The sequence below is a fragment of the Mirounga leonina genome, unplaced genomic scaffold (genome assembly GCF_011800145.1).
Source record: "Mirounga leonina isolate KUSES-001 unplaced genomic scaffold, KU_Mleo_1.0 Mir_357, whole genome shotgun sequence".
NCBI lineage: Eukaryota > Metazoa > Chordata > Mammalia > Carnivora > Phocidae > Mirounga > Mirounga leonina.
In genome coordinates this window covers 2,023,342-2,037,308 of record NW_023270702.1, presented here as the reverse complement: position 1 = coordinate 2,037,308, position 13,967 = coordinate 2,023,342, and the positions used below count along the sequence as shown (strand labels likewise).

The 13,967-nt window shown below is 36.3% G+C and overlaps 1 protein-coding gene across 2 annotated transcripts in view; it reads right to left on the bottom strand.

Moving 5' to 3' along the window:
- The window catches only part of BANK1 (B cell scaffold protein with ankyrin repeats 1), a 308,047-nt gene that overhangs the window by 187,838 nt on the left and 106,242 nt on the right, over positions 1-13,967 (bottom strand). For both annotated transcript variants that reach the window (XM_035030170.1, XM_035030171.1), the window contains exon 5: positions 12,367-12,506. In XM_035030170.1, the coding sequence (XP_034886061.1) occupies positions 12,367-12,506 (140 nt within the window). The remainder of the gene's footprint in view (positions 1-12,366; positions 12,507-13,967) is intronic.

Sequence of the window (13,967 nt, the reverse complement as noted above, 5' to 3'; positions counted from 1 at the left end):
AAAAGATTTAACATTCCTGTGATCAGAATCCCAGGAGGAGAGAAGAAAGAGGATAGGCATGAAAAAATACACAAAGAGATAATGGCTGATAACTTCCTGGATTTAGCAAGAGATAAACCTACAGACTGAAGAAACTGAGCAAACCATAAACAGGGTAAAGCCAAAGAATTCCATTCCAAGAAACATCATAGTTATACTTCTGAACATTAAAGACAAAGAAAAAAATTTGAATGAGAAAACAATACCTTACCCTATAGGATAAAAACAATTAGAAACATAGTAGTAGTATTAGAAAGAAGTGGCACACTATTTGTCAAAAATTAAAAGAAGAGAACTATTAACCAAGAATCTTATGCCCAGCACAAGCATTTTTTAAGAATGAAGTGGAAATCATGACATTCTCAAATGAAGGAAAAGAGAAAATCTGTTGCCAGCAGATGTACCCTACAACAATGGATAAAAGAAGTTCTTTAAACAGTAAGAATATGATAAAAGAAAGAATTCTGGAACATGAAGAAGGAAGAAAGAACATAGCAAGTAAAAAATATAGGTAAATACAATGGGCTCCCACTTCAAGAACCTAACAACAACAACAAAAAAATTAGAACAAACTGAAAGCAAGCAGAAAGAAGAAAATTATAACTATAATGCAGAAATCAATGAAAGAGAAAACATAAAATAGAAAAAAGTCAATATAAAAAAGAGATAATTCTTTTTTTTTAAAGATTTTATTTATTTATTTGAGAGAGAGAATGAGATAGAACGAGCATGAGAGGGGGGAGGGTCAGAGGGAGAAGCAGACTCCCTGCTGAGCAGGGAGCCCGATGCGGGACTCGATCCCGGGACTCCAGGATCATGACCTGAGCCGAAGGCAGTCGTTTAACCAACTGAGCCACCCAGGCTCCCCGAAGAGATAATTCTTCTAAAAGATTAGTAAAGCTGACAAACCTCTAGCAAGACTGAAGAAAAAAGAGAGAAGATACAAATGACAAATGTCATGAATGAAACATGAGATATCACTACAGACCTTGCAGACATCAAAAGGATAATAAGGTAGTACAATGAACAAGTCCACACACATAATTTTGACCAGTTAGATGAAATGGACAATTCCTTGAAAAACACAAACCAAACACAAACCAAAACCAAACACATAATCTTTTTTATTTTTTACAAATATATTTGCATCTGTAATTTCTAATAAATAAAAATTTAAATAAATACAAACAAACCAGGAAAAAAATGAACCAGAAAAATAAATAAAAACAAATCAGGAAATATTCATTACACAAAGCTGAATTCCCTGAGATGAGTATCTATTTACATAGCAGCACCCTTTTAAAAAATCTGATGTGCCCCTTTCTTGAATAAGGGGCATCAACACTGCTTGGGCATGACTGCATTGAGAGACTGTCCTTAACAGGATTTTAGAACAATATCATATAATAGAAGCAGTGAGGAGATACTTCAGATGTTTGGACTGGTATGAAAGGCTATATGTTGCAAGTGTGATACAAGTCTATACAGTGAAACAGACTCAAAAGAGTTGAGGTAGTAATATTAACTAAATGCTGGGCACCTAGAATATGCTAGGCTTTACATAATTTGTCTCTAATTTTTATAACATTCCTGAATGGTAGACTTTTTAAATGCCTTTTTTAATAGATGTGATAACTATGGTACAAAAAACTTAGTAATACCTGAAACTGCAGAGCTAGTAAGCGCGACATCAAGAATTTTAACTTACACCTTTACATTCTAAACACACTGTACTTAATACTACATTCTAGCCATGGAGAAAAGAATAAAATCTGACACAGTGTCTGAATAAAGAATAAATTATTGTCCCATGGTTTCATTATGGACACTGAAATTCCAAACATCATATGTTTAGCCAGAAAGTGGAAGGAAAGGGGCATACATGGAAGGGGGATGGTAAAGTGGTCTACTGTCAGTCACATCTATTCCTTCTTTTATTTTTAATTATGTTATGTTAGTCACCATACAATACATTATTAGCTTTTGATGTAGTGATCCATGATTCATTGTTTTCATATAACATCTATTCTTTTTTTAACCACAAAAGCAAAAGCTCCAAAGATGACCCCTTGTGTCTCATTGCCTAAAACTCTTACGTGAAAACTCTAGCTGCATGGATGGTTAAAAATGTGAGAATCTGGCTTGCCCAGCTTTCACAGCAGAGGTGGGCAAAGAAGAGGGGTTTTAAGCATTGACAGTGGGTGATGAAACGTGTAAGGCTGGCCACAGAATATTAAAGTAATGTTACAGATCTGGTAGAGAAAGACAGTAATAGTTTTAAAGTACCTCGATGAGCAAGAGAAACAACTTGAGTGAAATAACCATAGGAGGGTTGTAAAATGTTATAGGAGACAAAGCCCATTAAATGATTCCATTTTACTCTTTACCTTCAGATATCTAAAAGGAAAGTCAACGGTTGAGCTGAAAACATGTTCTTTTTATTATAACAAATTATTATGCTTGTTTAACTAGGAAAAGAAAGGTCACTTCATCTGTTCCGTTGTTCATAATGTGTGCCATGAAAGTGAGCCAAAATAGCCATATAAAGGGGAATTTGATAGCTTACATAACATCTCTTAAACAAAATTTCCTACTGCAGCTTGTAGAGAAAATGACAGGCAAAGGAGCAAAGCAAATACTTGCCGGGGTTACACAAAGCCTTTTCTTTTTTTTTTTTTTTTTAACTTTATGAGTATTTAACTATAAGCAGTTAAAGGAATGATCTAAGTAAGTGGATAGGGTAAGATAAAGGAGATATTTTTCTTTGTCAAATTAATTTTTCTAAGTTTTGAGTGACTCAGTTCTTAGAATTTCAACCTATATCTGACTACAATGCAAAAGTAAATATAAAAACAATGCAGTTTAACACTCCTTTCAAATATGTTATATTTATTATTGGTTCAGTATTCAGACTTGTGGCATCTCTTTACATAACATGAAAATGATATTATAATAAGAAAAATGTTTTGAGATCTGAGAAACCTGTGTTGAAATTCCTGCTCCAGGACTCATTAACTATGGACCTTAATAATACTTAACTGACAAAATTATTTAAGAGTTTAAATGAGTAAATGTGTAAAATGTCCAGTACATATTAATTCCCTTTTCTCTAAATACCATATTGTGAGCTCTCATAACTACTCATGAAATGTAATCACTGTGATTTAGAATGGCACACCAGTTTCTAATGAGGAGACTGCTCCCCAAACTGGCTTTTGTAGCAACTGAAGAAAATAGTTTGTTTTTTCTTTCTAAAATTTTAAATTAAATGGCACATATCTTATAAATCAATTAGAATGTAGGTTTCGCTATCGTGGTACTGAGACCCAAAATGCCAGTGGCTTAAACAAGATGGAAGCCTATTTCTCTTCAACACGAAAGCCTAGAATTAGGCAATCTGATTAAGGGATCGAGGCTCTATTTGGTTCACTGCTGACCTTCCTCCTCATGGTCCTAGATGGTTCATCTCTCACTCCCTTGTTTTTACTGCAACCAGTTAGAGAAAAAAGTCAGTGAAGGAGAGCCTCCATCCTTCTTTGAAGGACATGATCAGAAATGTGCACATATCACTTCTACGGACATGCTGCCAGCCATGGTTATGTACTTAGATGGCTACATCTGGCTCCAAGGGAGTCAGGAAGTCAGTATTTACCTAGGCAAGCATGTGCCCAGATAAAAGTTATATTATTATATAAGAAAGGAAAAAGAAATTCTGGGGAACAAATAGAAGCTTCTGCCATCTCTATCAGTCATGCATAAACATCGTAATTTAGTAAAGGCAATCTAATAAAGTTTAAAAAAAAAACTTTCCTAGAAGTTGATTGAAGCTTGATTATGCTGAATTTTTCAATAATAACCCCCGTTTACATAATGTCAAAAAGCCTCAAAGCTTTAATTTGACCAAACCTGAACACTCATTAATAGACATATTTAATGACATTAATGATGAAAACAAACAAAAGACTAGTTTTCCTAATGCAGGCATTAGAAAGAGCAGTCATAAGAACCATGACTCTTTTCACCCTTACCTCCCTTTAGCAATTATTTTGTAACAACTTACTGTTAAATATGTAATAAGATAAATTTTAAAACAAAAATTGCACTAACGTATCCAGAGAAATGTCTTTCAAAAAAGACTTCTCTAAATGATGCCATGATTTCCTAAATTTTTGAAATTCTTTTTTGAGTTGTTTTAGGTACTAGTTCCCAAGGTAGGCTGTTAGAATTGGTCTCACTGTTTTATACTCACTTGGTTTTTCCTTCGTCTTTCCCTTCTTTGCCCTGCTCTCTCTACTTCAGTCAGAAACAGCACTCCTTCAGCCAACAGTCCAATAACCTCAGCTCTGAAAAAGGGTTGTGCCTGTACTATGGGGAAGCTGGTGGCTGTTGGAATAAGGGGCTCTGATAGCTGGGTCACTTCAGCATCATAAAATGCTTTCACCCTCTCATTCTTTCACCCAACAAAATAGGTATTCAGGAGCTGTGTGTCTGGCAGTGTACTTGGCTCTGGAGATGAGAAAGGGAACCAAATAGACAGTATCTCTGCCCTAAATGATCTTGGAGTTTAATGAGAAGCAGATATTGACAAATATTACACACACAGATGTCAGATTAGAATGTGATGAGCACTACAAAGAGATACATAGGGAGATGTACAAGGTCAAGGGAGGCTTCGCTGAGGAAGAGAAGCTGGAATTAAAATTTGGAGGATGAATTAGAATTAACTAGGGACGTCAGTGAGGGGAAAGGAGATTGGGGAAAAGGTTCTGTTAGAAAGAGGAGCATCTATAAAGGCCCTGTGGTAGGAGATTAGGAACCAAAAGTCCAGGAACTGGAAACTGGCTAGTGTGTCTGGAGTGCAGAGAGAGAGAAATGAGAGTGAGATTAAGCTGGAGTGAAAGAGAAGGGACAGCGTCTATAGGGCCATATTGTTCACGTTAAAGATTTTCTTTTTTTAATCCATACAACCTTTGGAATCTACTGAAGGGTTTGAGTAGGAGCATCGCCTGCTGAGATCTTTCTTTTTAAAAGAACCCCTCAGACTATGGACTTGAGATAAGTAGGTCAGGTGCAAGAACACATGGTGGGGGACCAGTTAGGAGCCCACTGTAGTTTAGGCACGAGGAAAGGCAGAGGACTGAGGTGTTAGAACTGGAGGAATGTGGAGAGAAGTGAGCAATATGCAGTGAGTAAAAGTGATACGGATTGAATTTGTCGGGTGAGACAACAGAAGGTATTAAGGAGACTCTTACGTTTCTGGTGTTTAAACTGGATGATGATGCCTATCCTGAGGCAGAAAGACTGGGCCTTAAAGGAAAACCACATTTGGATTGTATTTTATAAGTTAATGAGCTAACCTGCCAAGTGAATATTTATCAAGAAAGGAAGAGAGTCTAAGAATCAAAACACTGAAATTGAAACTTTATTTTCTAGATCACAGAAAGAAGAGATTACAAAGGGTATTGAGAAGAAAAGGCGAAGGCAGTAGAAGGAAAACCAGAAAGACAGGGCTTCTTGAAAGCTAAGGTGAAAAAAAAATCAGAAAAGTGAGTTTGGTCAATGGTGTCAGTTGCTGCTGACAGTCAAGTTAAATTGAACAAGAAAAGTATCCACTGGATTTGTTGTGTGGGACTTGAGCAAAATTGATGTACTATATTTGTTTGTGTGCTGATACTTAGGGTAATAAGGTTGATGGCTAAATGGCTGATGGGGGGTGGGTGGGAGAGGCAGGATTCTTAGAAGTTGAATTTTCCTTGTCAAAGATTTCTTTTACTTCATTTCCTGCGTCTTGATGCTGTTTACTGTAGAAGCATAGTTCATGAATGCTAAACACAATTTAGAGTTCCCAGATTACATATTTACTTTATTTCTTTATCTTATTGTTGATACTACAACTGTTATTAGTAAAGAGGCCCATAGAATGCATAATGACTTTTTAAAAAAAATGCCAACAAACACATTTTGCCGCAAGGATTTTTCAGTCTTCTAATTTCCAAAGGGTTATTGATGATTTGTGATTCATTCCAGAGGCAGATTCTCTAATTTTCTCTAATTGTCTTGTTATGAATAATAGCTACGGAGGAATATTGTTAACTGTATTTGGCTTGTGCTTTGTTTTCTGGATTGTTTAAAAACATTCTTTATGGTTGAAGAAGATCCAAAGCCTCTAAAGAGCTAGCTAGTAAATGCAGAAGGTTGCACTTGAATGAGGTCGCTTACGGACAGCGCTCACGCGGACACACAAACATTCTCTGCAAAGGCAGTCAAAGCCACCCCAGTGACAAGAGGAGAGGGGAATGTAAAAGGCAAATTGAGAGAAATAAAAAATGGAAGGAGTATTTATTTCCACTGAGTAAGCAGAAACTATAAATTAAAGTGTCATTAATAAGATATATTCTAAACAACAGTTAAACGTAAGTTAAAATGAATGGGGCCAATATGGACTGATAATGGCTTATAAGATAGAGAATTAACAGGAACTAAAAGTATGGTTGTGTTCATGGCTAAGTAACTGCACTCAGAAATATTTATTTTTTTCCCCTACAACAGCTGCTATATCTGCTGTTAAAGTTAACCAACTTATTTGTTTTTTCCTAAATAGGTAGATGAAGGTACTAAGTGGCATGTTCCTGTTTGACTCAATAATTGGTAACTGAACTGGGGATTGCTGAACTACCCAAATAAGGCATCTTTAACCATTTTAAGTTTAAGTCTGAACTACCCAAATAAGGCATCTTTAACCATTGCTGAATCGTTATCACAGGCAGAGACATGGCACAAAATGTCACTTATTTTATCAGTAAAATTCAAGTTTCAATAAATAGGCCTTATTCTTATCGATCCATTCTAATTAGGGGCATAAAAATATGAAAAATGAATCCAGAAATAAATGCCCAAATTGCACTTTATTTTTTCTTCCCCTACTCATTTCAAATATTTCACCAGAAACAGGAAACATGTAATAAAAGTGGTGAAAGATACATGAAATTCACATCACTTCCTTCTCTGCTGGGAGAATTGGGAAGAAGTGCTAATACAAGTGAAATAAAGGCTGTATCAAGAACCCACATACTTGCAAGCCAATGCTCTTTGGTGAGAGTGGTCGCAATCCCCAGTTGAAGTATTTTTTTTTCTTGGCATGAAATTGTGGACAATTTGAGTCAGAAGTGGCCTCAGAGATCATATATTCTAGCTTCCTCCCTGTACACATGAGGAAATCCCTCTCACACTAAGGAGAATGAGCTCTCATGAAGTGACTGCTGATTTGGTTAAAGAATCTAACACCTGCTCCTGCCCCATCCAGAACTAAATGATTCTCCTGTGCTATGCTGTCGCTTTCCAGGAAAGGGAAAGAAAAGATAACATGCAGCCTTTTGAAAGAGAGAGAAGATCGTAGGCATTTTTTTTTTTGAGTACCAAACATTTCCTTAATATTCAAAAGGAAGGCAAGACTGGAATCTGGAACCGTATAGCTGTTAAAAGTCAGTAATGAGCTACATGATGAACATACGGTTCATTCTGAGGTAGAACATGAAAAGTTTATAGCACAAATTCTTCACTTTTCTGGTATCCAGGGCCTCTGAGCATTTTTCATTTTCATAAGTATCAGATTCATTTATTCAGTTTGAGAAATAAATAACTGTATTTTAAGAGGACAGTTTTCATTCTCTTTCTTATCATTTACATTACCTATAGTTTTCCACTTATGTTTTTAATTAGCACTAGAGGACAAAGCAAGCACTTGTGTTTTCCCATTTTTGTCTCATGGTGTCTCATGGGTCAGGAGCTAATTGTGTGAAAGTAACTAGGTATGCAAAGATGAAAACCACAATGCCCATACCTTAAAGAAGGGGGAGGGAAGGAAGAGCTGAGTATGTTCTAAGAGTGAGCAATCCTGGAGGGCTAAAACATAGGACTCATGGAGAGAATTAAGAAGACATGGAGGGAGGGGCGCCTGGGTGGCTCAGTCGTTAAGCGGCTGCCTTCCGCTCAGGTCATGATCCCTGGGTCCTGGGATCAAGCCCTGCATCGGGCTCCCTGCTCCGTGGGAAGCCTGCTTCTCCCTCTCTCACTCTCCCTGCTTGTGTCCCTGCTCTCGCTATCTCTCTCTGTCAAATAAATAAATAAGATCTTAAAAAAAAAAAAAAAAGAAGACATGGAGGGTATACTGTCATAAGAGCTGATGTTGGGAAAGATTTGTGGCTCTGCAGCCTGGTGTGCCATTCAGAGGAGTTTGGACCTTATCCAGCGAGTCACCGAAAGTCTGTAGCAAGGGAGCAGCTTAGATAACACTGGCATTATGTGCAGTATAGTTTAGAGACTAGATGCACTTGCACCCCTTATCAACAGGAGCTGATGATAAGAAGAAGGATGGTGTCCACCAGTCTTTCCAAGGAGACAAGGACCTAAAAAAAAAATTACTCAAAGGCCTTGGGATGAATCTCCTGAAGAATTCTTTAAGGAAGAACCCTGCTAACATTTGAATTTAACTTGTGAAAAAACTAACATTTAAGAGAACTATTTACAACTACAAAGTTCCTCATGATATCAGAGTTCCCTATGCCTGTATCCTCCCTCATCCCAACTGTAGCTGGCTTCATACAGTATAAAATATTTGCAAGCAGCAAACCAAAGATTGAATCGTATACATAATTTAATAAAAACTGGAAATGAAGTGTGCCCTAACATGAAGATGAATCTAAGATTTCAGTGAGTATAAAGTAAACCGTGCAAAATGATCAATACATGCAGCACAAAGATATCATTGTACCAACAAGAAATACAACAAAGAAGTATTTGCTACCACTTCAAAAACTCTTTTAACGAATAGGATGCTAATGCTTTGATCAATAATTGCTATGTTCCTTTAGCATTTTGATCTAATTTGGTTTCTTATATTGTATCTAGTTGTTCCTACACAAAGTTAACTTTATGGTTGTCCCCAGATGCTTTTGTAAATAGGATGAAAATCTCAAAGGTTTTAATTATCTCAGTTAAATGGGAGTTACTAGTATTTCTAACCCTAGTATTTGAATTCTAATTATCTTCCCAAATTGGGTTCTGGATTTTTTTCATTCAATCTCTCTTAAATTTGTTGTTTTAGGTAATGCTCTGGAAATTGTACCTTTATGAGGCTACATGCTGGGATTTAATATCTATCCAAAAAAGATGAAATGATTTAGGAAACAGTTGGATAATTAAGGTGATTTAGGTAAACTATTTAAAATCTAAGGGACATCATTAAAAATAAACTAAGAAAATCAAGTATCTCATCATTTCTTTTCTCAAGTGCACAGAATGGTCATTTTGCTATATGCCCAACAGCTTTTAAATGATAATATGAAGTCTCTTATTATAAGTTTTAGGATTACTGAAAAATAAAACCCACAGATTTCTCATTAGTATTCCTTTCCTCAAATTCACAGAATGTTCACATTATTATATGCCCAATAGCTTTTAAATGATTATAGGAAGTATCTTACTACTAATTTTTAAGATTATTTAAATCACATCTGCCATTAAAATTTACAGAAAAACTCAGGATGGCTCTTACACCATGCCATTTCAGTGAAGTAGATCAGATACTGAAAAAATTGAAATCTGCTGGTCTATTTTCTTACAAATACATGATAACTAGAGTGAATAAAATTACAATGAATGTTGTTCTTTGACTAGAGATGTTCAGTGAACTATCTGCAAAATACCCAAATTTCCCAATAAAGTCACAGAGTAGCAAGCATATGAAAGAAACAAATGCTGGCAAGAAAAAGCAAAACTTTTTGCACATTTTTAAAAATATAATCTACTTGGGAACAAAGCCAAATGTCAAAAGGGAAATCCAAATGCCTGCAAGCAGAAGCCCAGTGGGGACTGGGCCGTCTCCTTTGAGGCCAAACAACCCTAAAACACACCAAGGAATGCCCCTGTGGTTCCTTCTTTTTCATCAGGGATAGAGTCTGCCTTTCACTATCTCCATGAATTCATACTAGGGATAACTTAAATGGTCCAGATGTCAGTGGACTGGAGAACCCTACATCATTCCTGGTCTAAGCTTTGAGGAGGCTGACCGAATTGCAGCCTTTTCCCTCCTTCAGGCCTGCGATAGTACAGCTCAGTCTGGTCCGGGATCTCAGTCTCAGAATTTGTTCGATCTAATTTCATGACACGTCTAGGTCCCCTGACGACAGTAGCAAAACTCGTAAGCCTATCTTAAGTGGTATAGGTTAAACTAAATCTCCTAATGTCTCTTCTTACCATGCTGTGGTCTGCTGTCACCAAGTTAGAATAATTCTACCTCTCAGTACTCACTCAGGTTCAAAGGGATTCTCTCCTGATAGTAAAAGCCTGAATCAAGCTGTGACTGTCCAGCATCCTTCCTTATGCTAGGCCACCAGGGATAGGTGAAGAGGAGAATCCTAAGATGTAATCGTAACCCTTTCTCACCTCTCATTTCTGACACCCACCGAGGGTGAAAAGGAAATAGTATTTTCTAGTTATCTGAAAATGATGCAAAACAGTTTGTATTCACTCAAAGCTGTAGAAGAAACCATGACGTGGCATAATAAAGCACTCTGAAAAATTGCCCAAGAGTCATACATTATATTTAATCTTCTTGCATACAAAAATTTTTTTTCTCCCCAAAGGCAAAATCCACACAAAAATGTGTTGGGGTGGGGGGGCTACTATACCTCTATGCTAACTGAATGCTGATAATGCAGTATATCACTTTTGTTAATCTTTTAGCAGTGAATGGAGTTTTTAAAGTGGAAGATAAGGTAGATTTGTCACAATAAAATGAAATAATCCATATTTCAAGCTAATACTTTTGTTTTTGCTTTGCAATTACAATATAGACATTTTATCAAATGTCCTTAGACTCACCAGTTTGACAAATGGTACTTTATTCCCTGAACCTTCTCTAAGACATTATTACCTTTGCCATTGCTCTAATAGAAAAATGTGTCACACAAAATAAGTAACAAAGCCTCCAATTTCAAACTAGTTTAAACAGATAAGGCTTCATGACAACCTGTCAGCCACACTATCATTGATGCTTTCGTTATAGAGTGTCTTGTGGTAAATTTGAAGATCTCATTGTTTAGCTACCTCTTTTCACTTTTACTCCCTTTTACCCTCCCCGTCCACTGCCAAAAACCCAAGGCAATTAAGTAAGGATATAATCTAATTATCAAGTAGCTATAAAAAGAAATGCCATTTAGTTCACTCTGAAACTGTGATGGAATAAGCACATAAAGGATAAATGTTCCACATTAAACAAGCTTTCTCTCTTTTGAAAGTGGGTCAGGTAACACAAAACCAAAATAAAATGCAGAAATTAAACCAATGGTTTAAGATGAATCAAAATATAATTGTTGCATTCCATACCCATGAGGGCATTGGCGTTCACTGGTAACTGTTTCAAACAAGGGCCTTTTGAGAAGACTAGAAACTCCTCACCAAGTCCTCCTTGCTGAGTAATGCTTTGTCACCCTGGAGAAAGAACCTGGGGCTTGAAAATGCCTCTTTGCACACTTCCCTGAAAATCTGAGCAGTTCTGGAATTCCTAATAAACACAATTTAAAGCAATAATTTTCACTATCAGGTAACAGTAATAAATGAAACTAAGAAAAACACACCAAGCTTGGAAATTTCCACATGAAAATAACAATTCCTAGATTAATGCCCTAGGCTCCCTTTTTGGTAGTGTTCTTGGTTTGTCTGACTCCTGAGCCTCAAAGCATCAGATGATCTGACTTTTATTTTGCACTGTCCAGATCTGGATAAAGAGGATATTCGTTTCTTAAGAGTTCTGTCTAATCTGGGCGCCTGGGTGGCTCAGTTGGTTAAGCGACTGCCTTCGGCTCAGGTCATGATCCTGGAGTCCCGGAGTCGAGTCCCGCATCAGGCTCCCTGCTCTGCAGGGAGTCTGCTCCTCCCTCTGACCCTCCCCCCTCTCATGTGCTCTCTGCCTTTCTCATTCTGTCTCAAATAAATAAATAAAATCTTTAAAAAAAAAAATCAAAAAAGAGTTCTGTCTAATCCTTCTGTCTTTCTTCATCTGCTCTGTGACAACTTTAAAATGAGTCCATCACAAAAGCGATTTTGTAATGGAGAACCTGTCTCCCAGTGACATTATCTGGAAGGACTTGAGTTAAGCAAACTAATTCATCTGTATCTCTGCACCACAGAAGTCCGTTTCCTCCCTCCCTATTGATCCGTAATTCATTCTTATTCAACCAACATTCAGACTTTATACCAAAGCATGCATTCTGTTAACAGGCATTGGCTCTTTGGCTTGTTACCAACTTCATGGAAAGATCCACTTACCTGGCACACACCATCTCCTGGATGTGCCATTCCCAGTAGGTTTTCCACAGGCTTTGCTGTTGTAGAGTATTTCATCTCTGTTGTGGCCTTCATGACTCCATCGCAGTAGACGTGGACATTGACAGAGCCAGCAGGAAAATCTTATAAAATACAAACAAGAGTTAAGAGCTGAGTATACAATGCATGTATTCTATTATTATATCTGTTAGAAAATATGGAGGAATATTTAAGAATTCATAACAATTTTACTGACTTCTAGCACTAAATGTTTTTTTTTATCCTTAGTATCCAAAGAATATAATGTACAATTTTATACTTACTTAAATAAAACCTTACAAGATCAAAACATGCTAAAATTATGGTAAAAGCAAAGCCCTAAATCCTTCCTTCCTACTACTAAACTTCTTTTTTGATGGAATCTATAATTATCTTTACATAATACTTTAGAATTTATAATGATGCAATCATTCATTTAAAGTTGTGTATCTGTTAATAATCTTAAGAAAATTTGCATTAATTATAGGCAAGTTTCTCAAAATTGTATTTGGAAAGAGAAAGAGTAGAATCGATTGAAATCACCGAACTCTTATGCAATTGATTACAGTGAAAAACCCTTGGGAAGGCAAGGTTTAATATCCTGCTATTTAAGTACTATTTATACTATACATTCATCAAAACCCTTTTTGTGAAAAGTTGTTCAAAGTGACTGATATGATACCTTGTGAATTCTGCATTAACATACCAACAGAGTTAGAGTTTCCTAAGAATGTTGGGTTCCCTATGAAAGAATAACAATAAACAATCATTTCAGTAAGAAAGTTATTTTGTTTTATTGTAACAAAAGTAAACAAAATTAAGCCTTGAAATCCATTTGCTTTAAAAAATCTGACTCTCGGCCATGGAGATATTTCCCAAATTCTCCTGGAAGACTGTCACCCAGACATCTGGGGGTTGGAATATAAGCCATTCGGTACAAAACCAAAAATGCCTGTTCTAACCTTAGGCACCTGACGAAGCTTTGAATATTTAAAAGTTTCTAAGGTTTAAGCATTAATTTTACTTTATCTCCTGAAGAGATTAAATGACCTCTTATAATTTTGCTCAGAGAGATTTAAAGCCAGCAAAAGCAATCTTAAGCTTAATTAGATCAAGAAGCTGTAATTTTCTCTTCCCATATTGCTTGACTAGACACCTAACCTGTATTATAAAGAAAATATATGTGTAAAAGTTCTCTCCTCCCAAAGTAAGTCCATCCAGTAGATAAGGTAAGAGAAAATGCAACAAAAGTATATTTCATCAGCTGAAGAGGCCTACATATAGTAAAGAGGGTTCTGGAGTTACTGTAGTCAAGGAAATCAATTTTGGTAGATTTCAGAAAGACAATTTTGAAAGAAGATATTGATTTTGTTTATCAGGAAAGAGATTAGAATTTGCAATGGGGTGTTCACCTTCTGAAAGAAAGTCAGGCAATGAATCATGAGAGATACCTGATGAGGTATGTATTGGTAGCTCTTTGATATAGGATACTTAAAATATTCTAATTCTTTAAAATCTAACATGAAAGCAAATGAACTGATTTATTCTTGATAACTTGTACCATT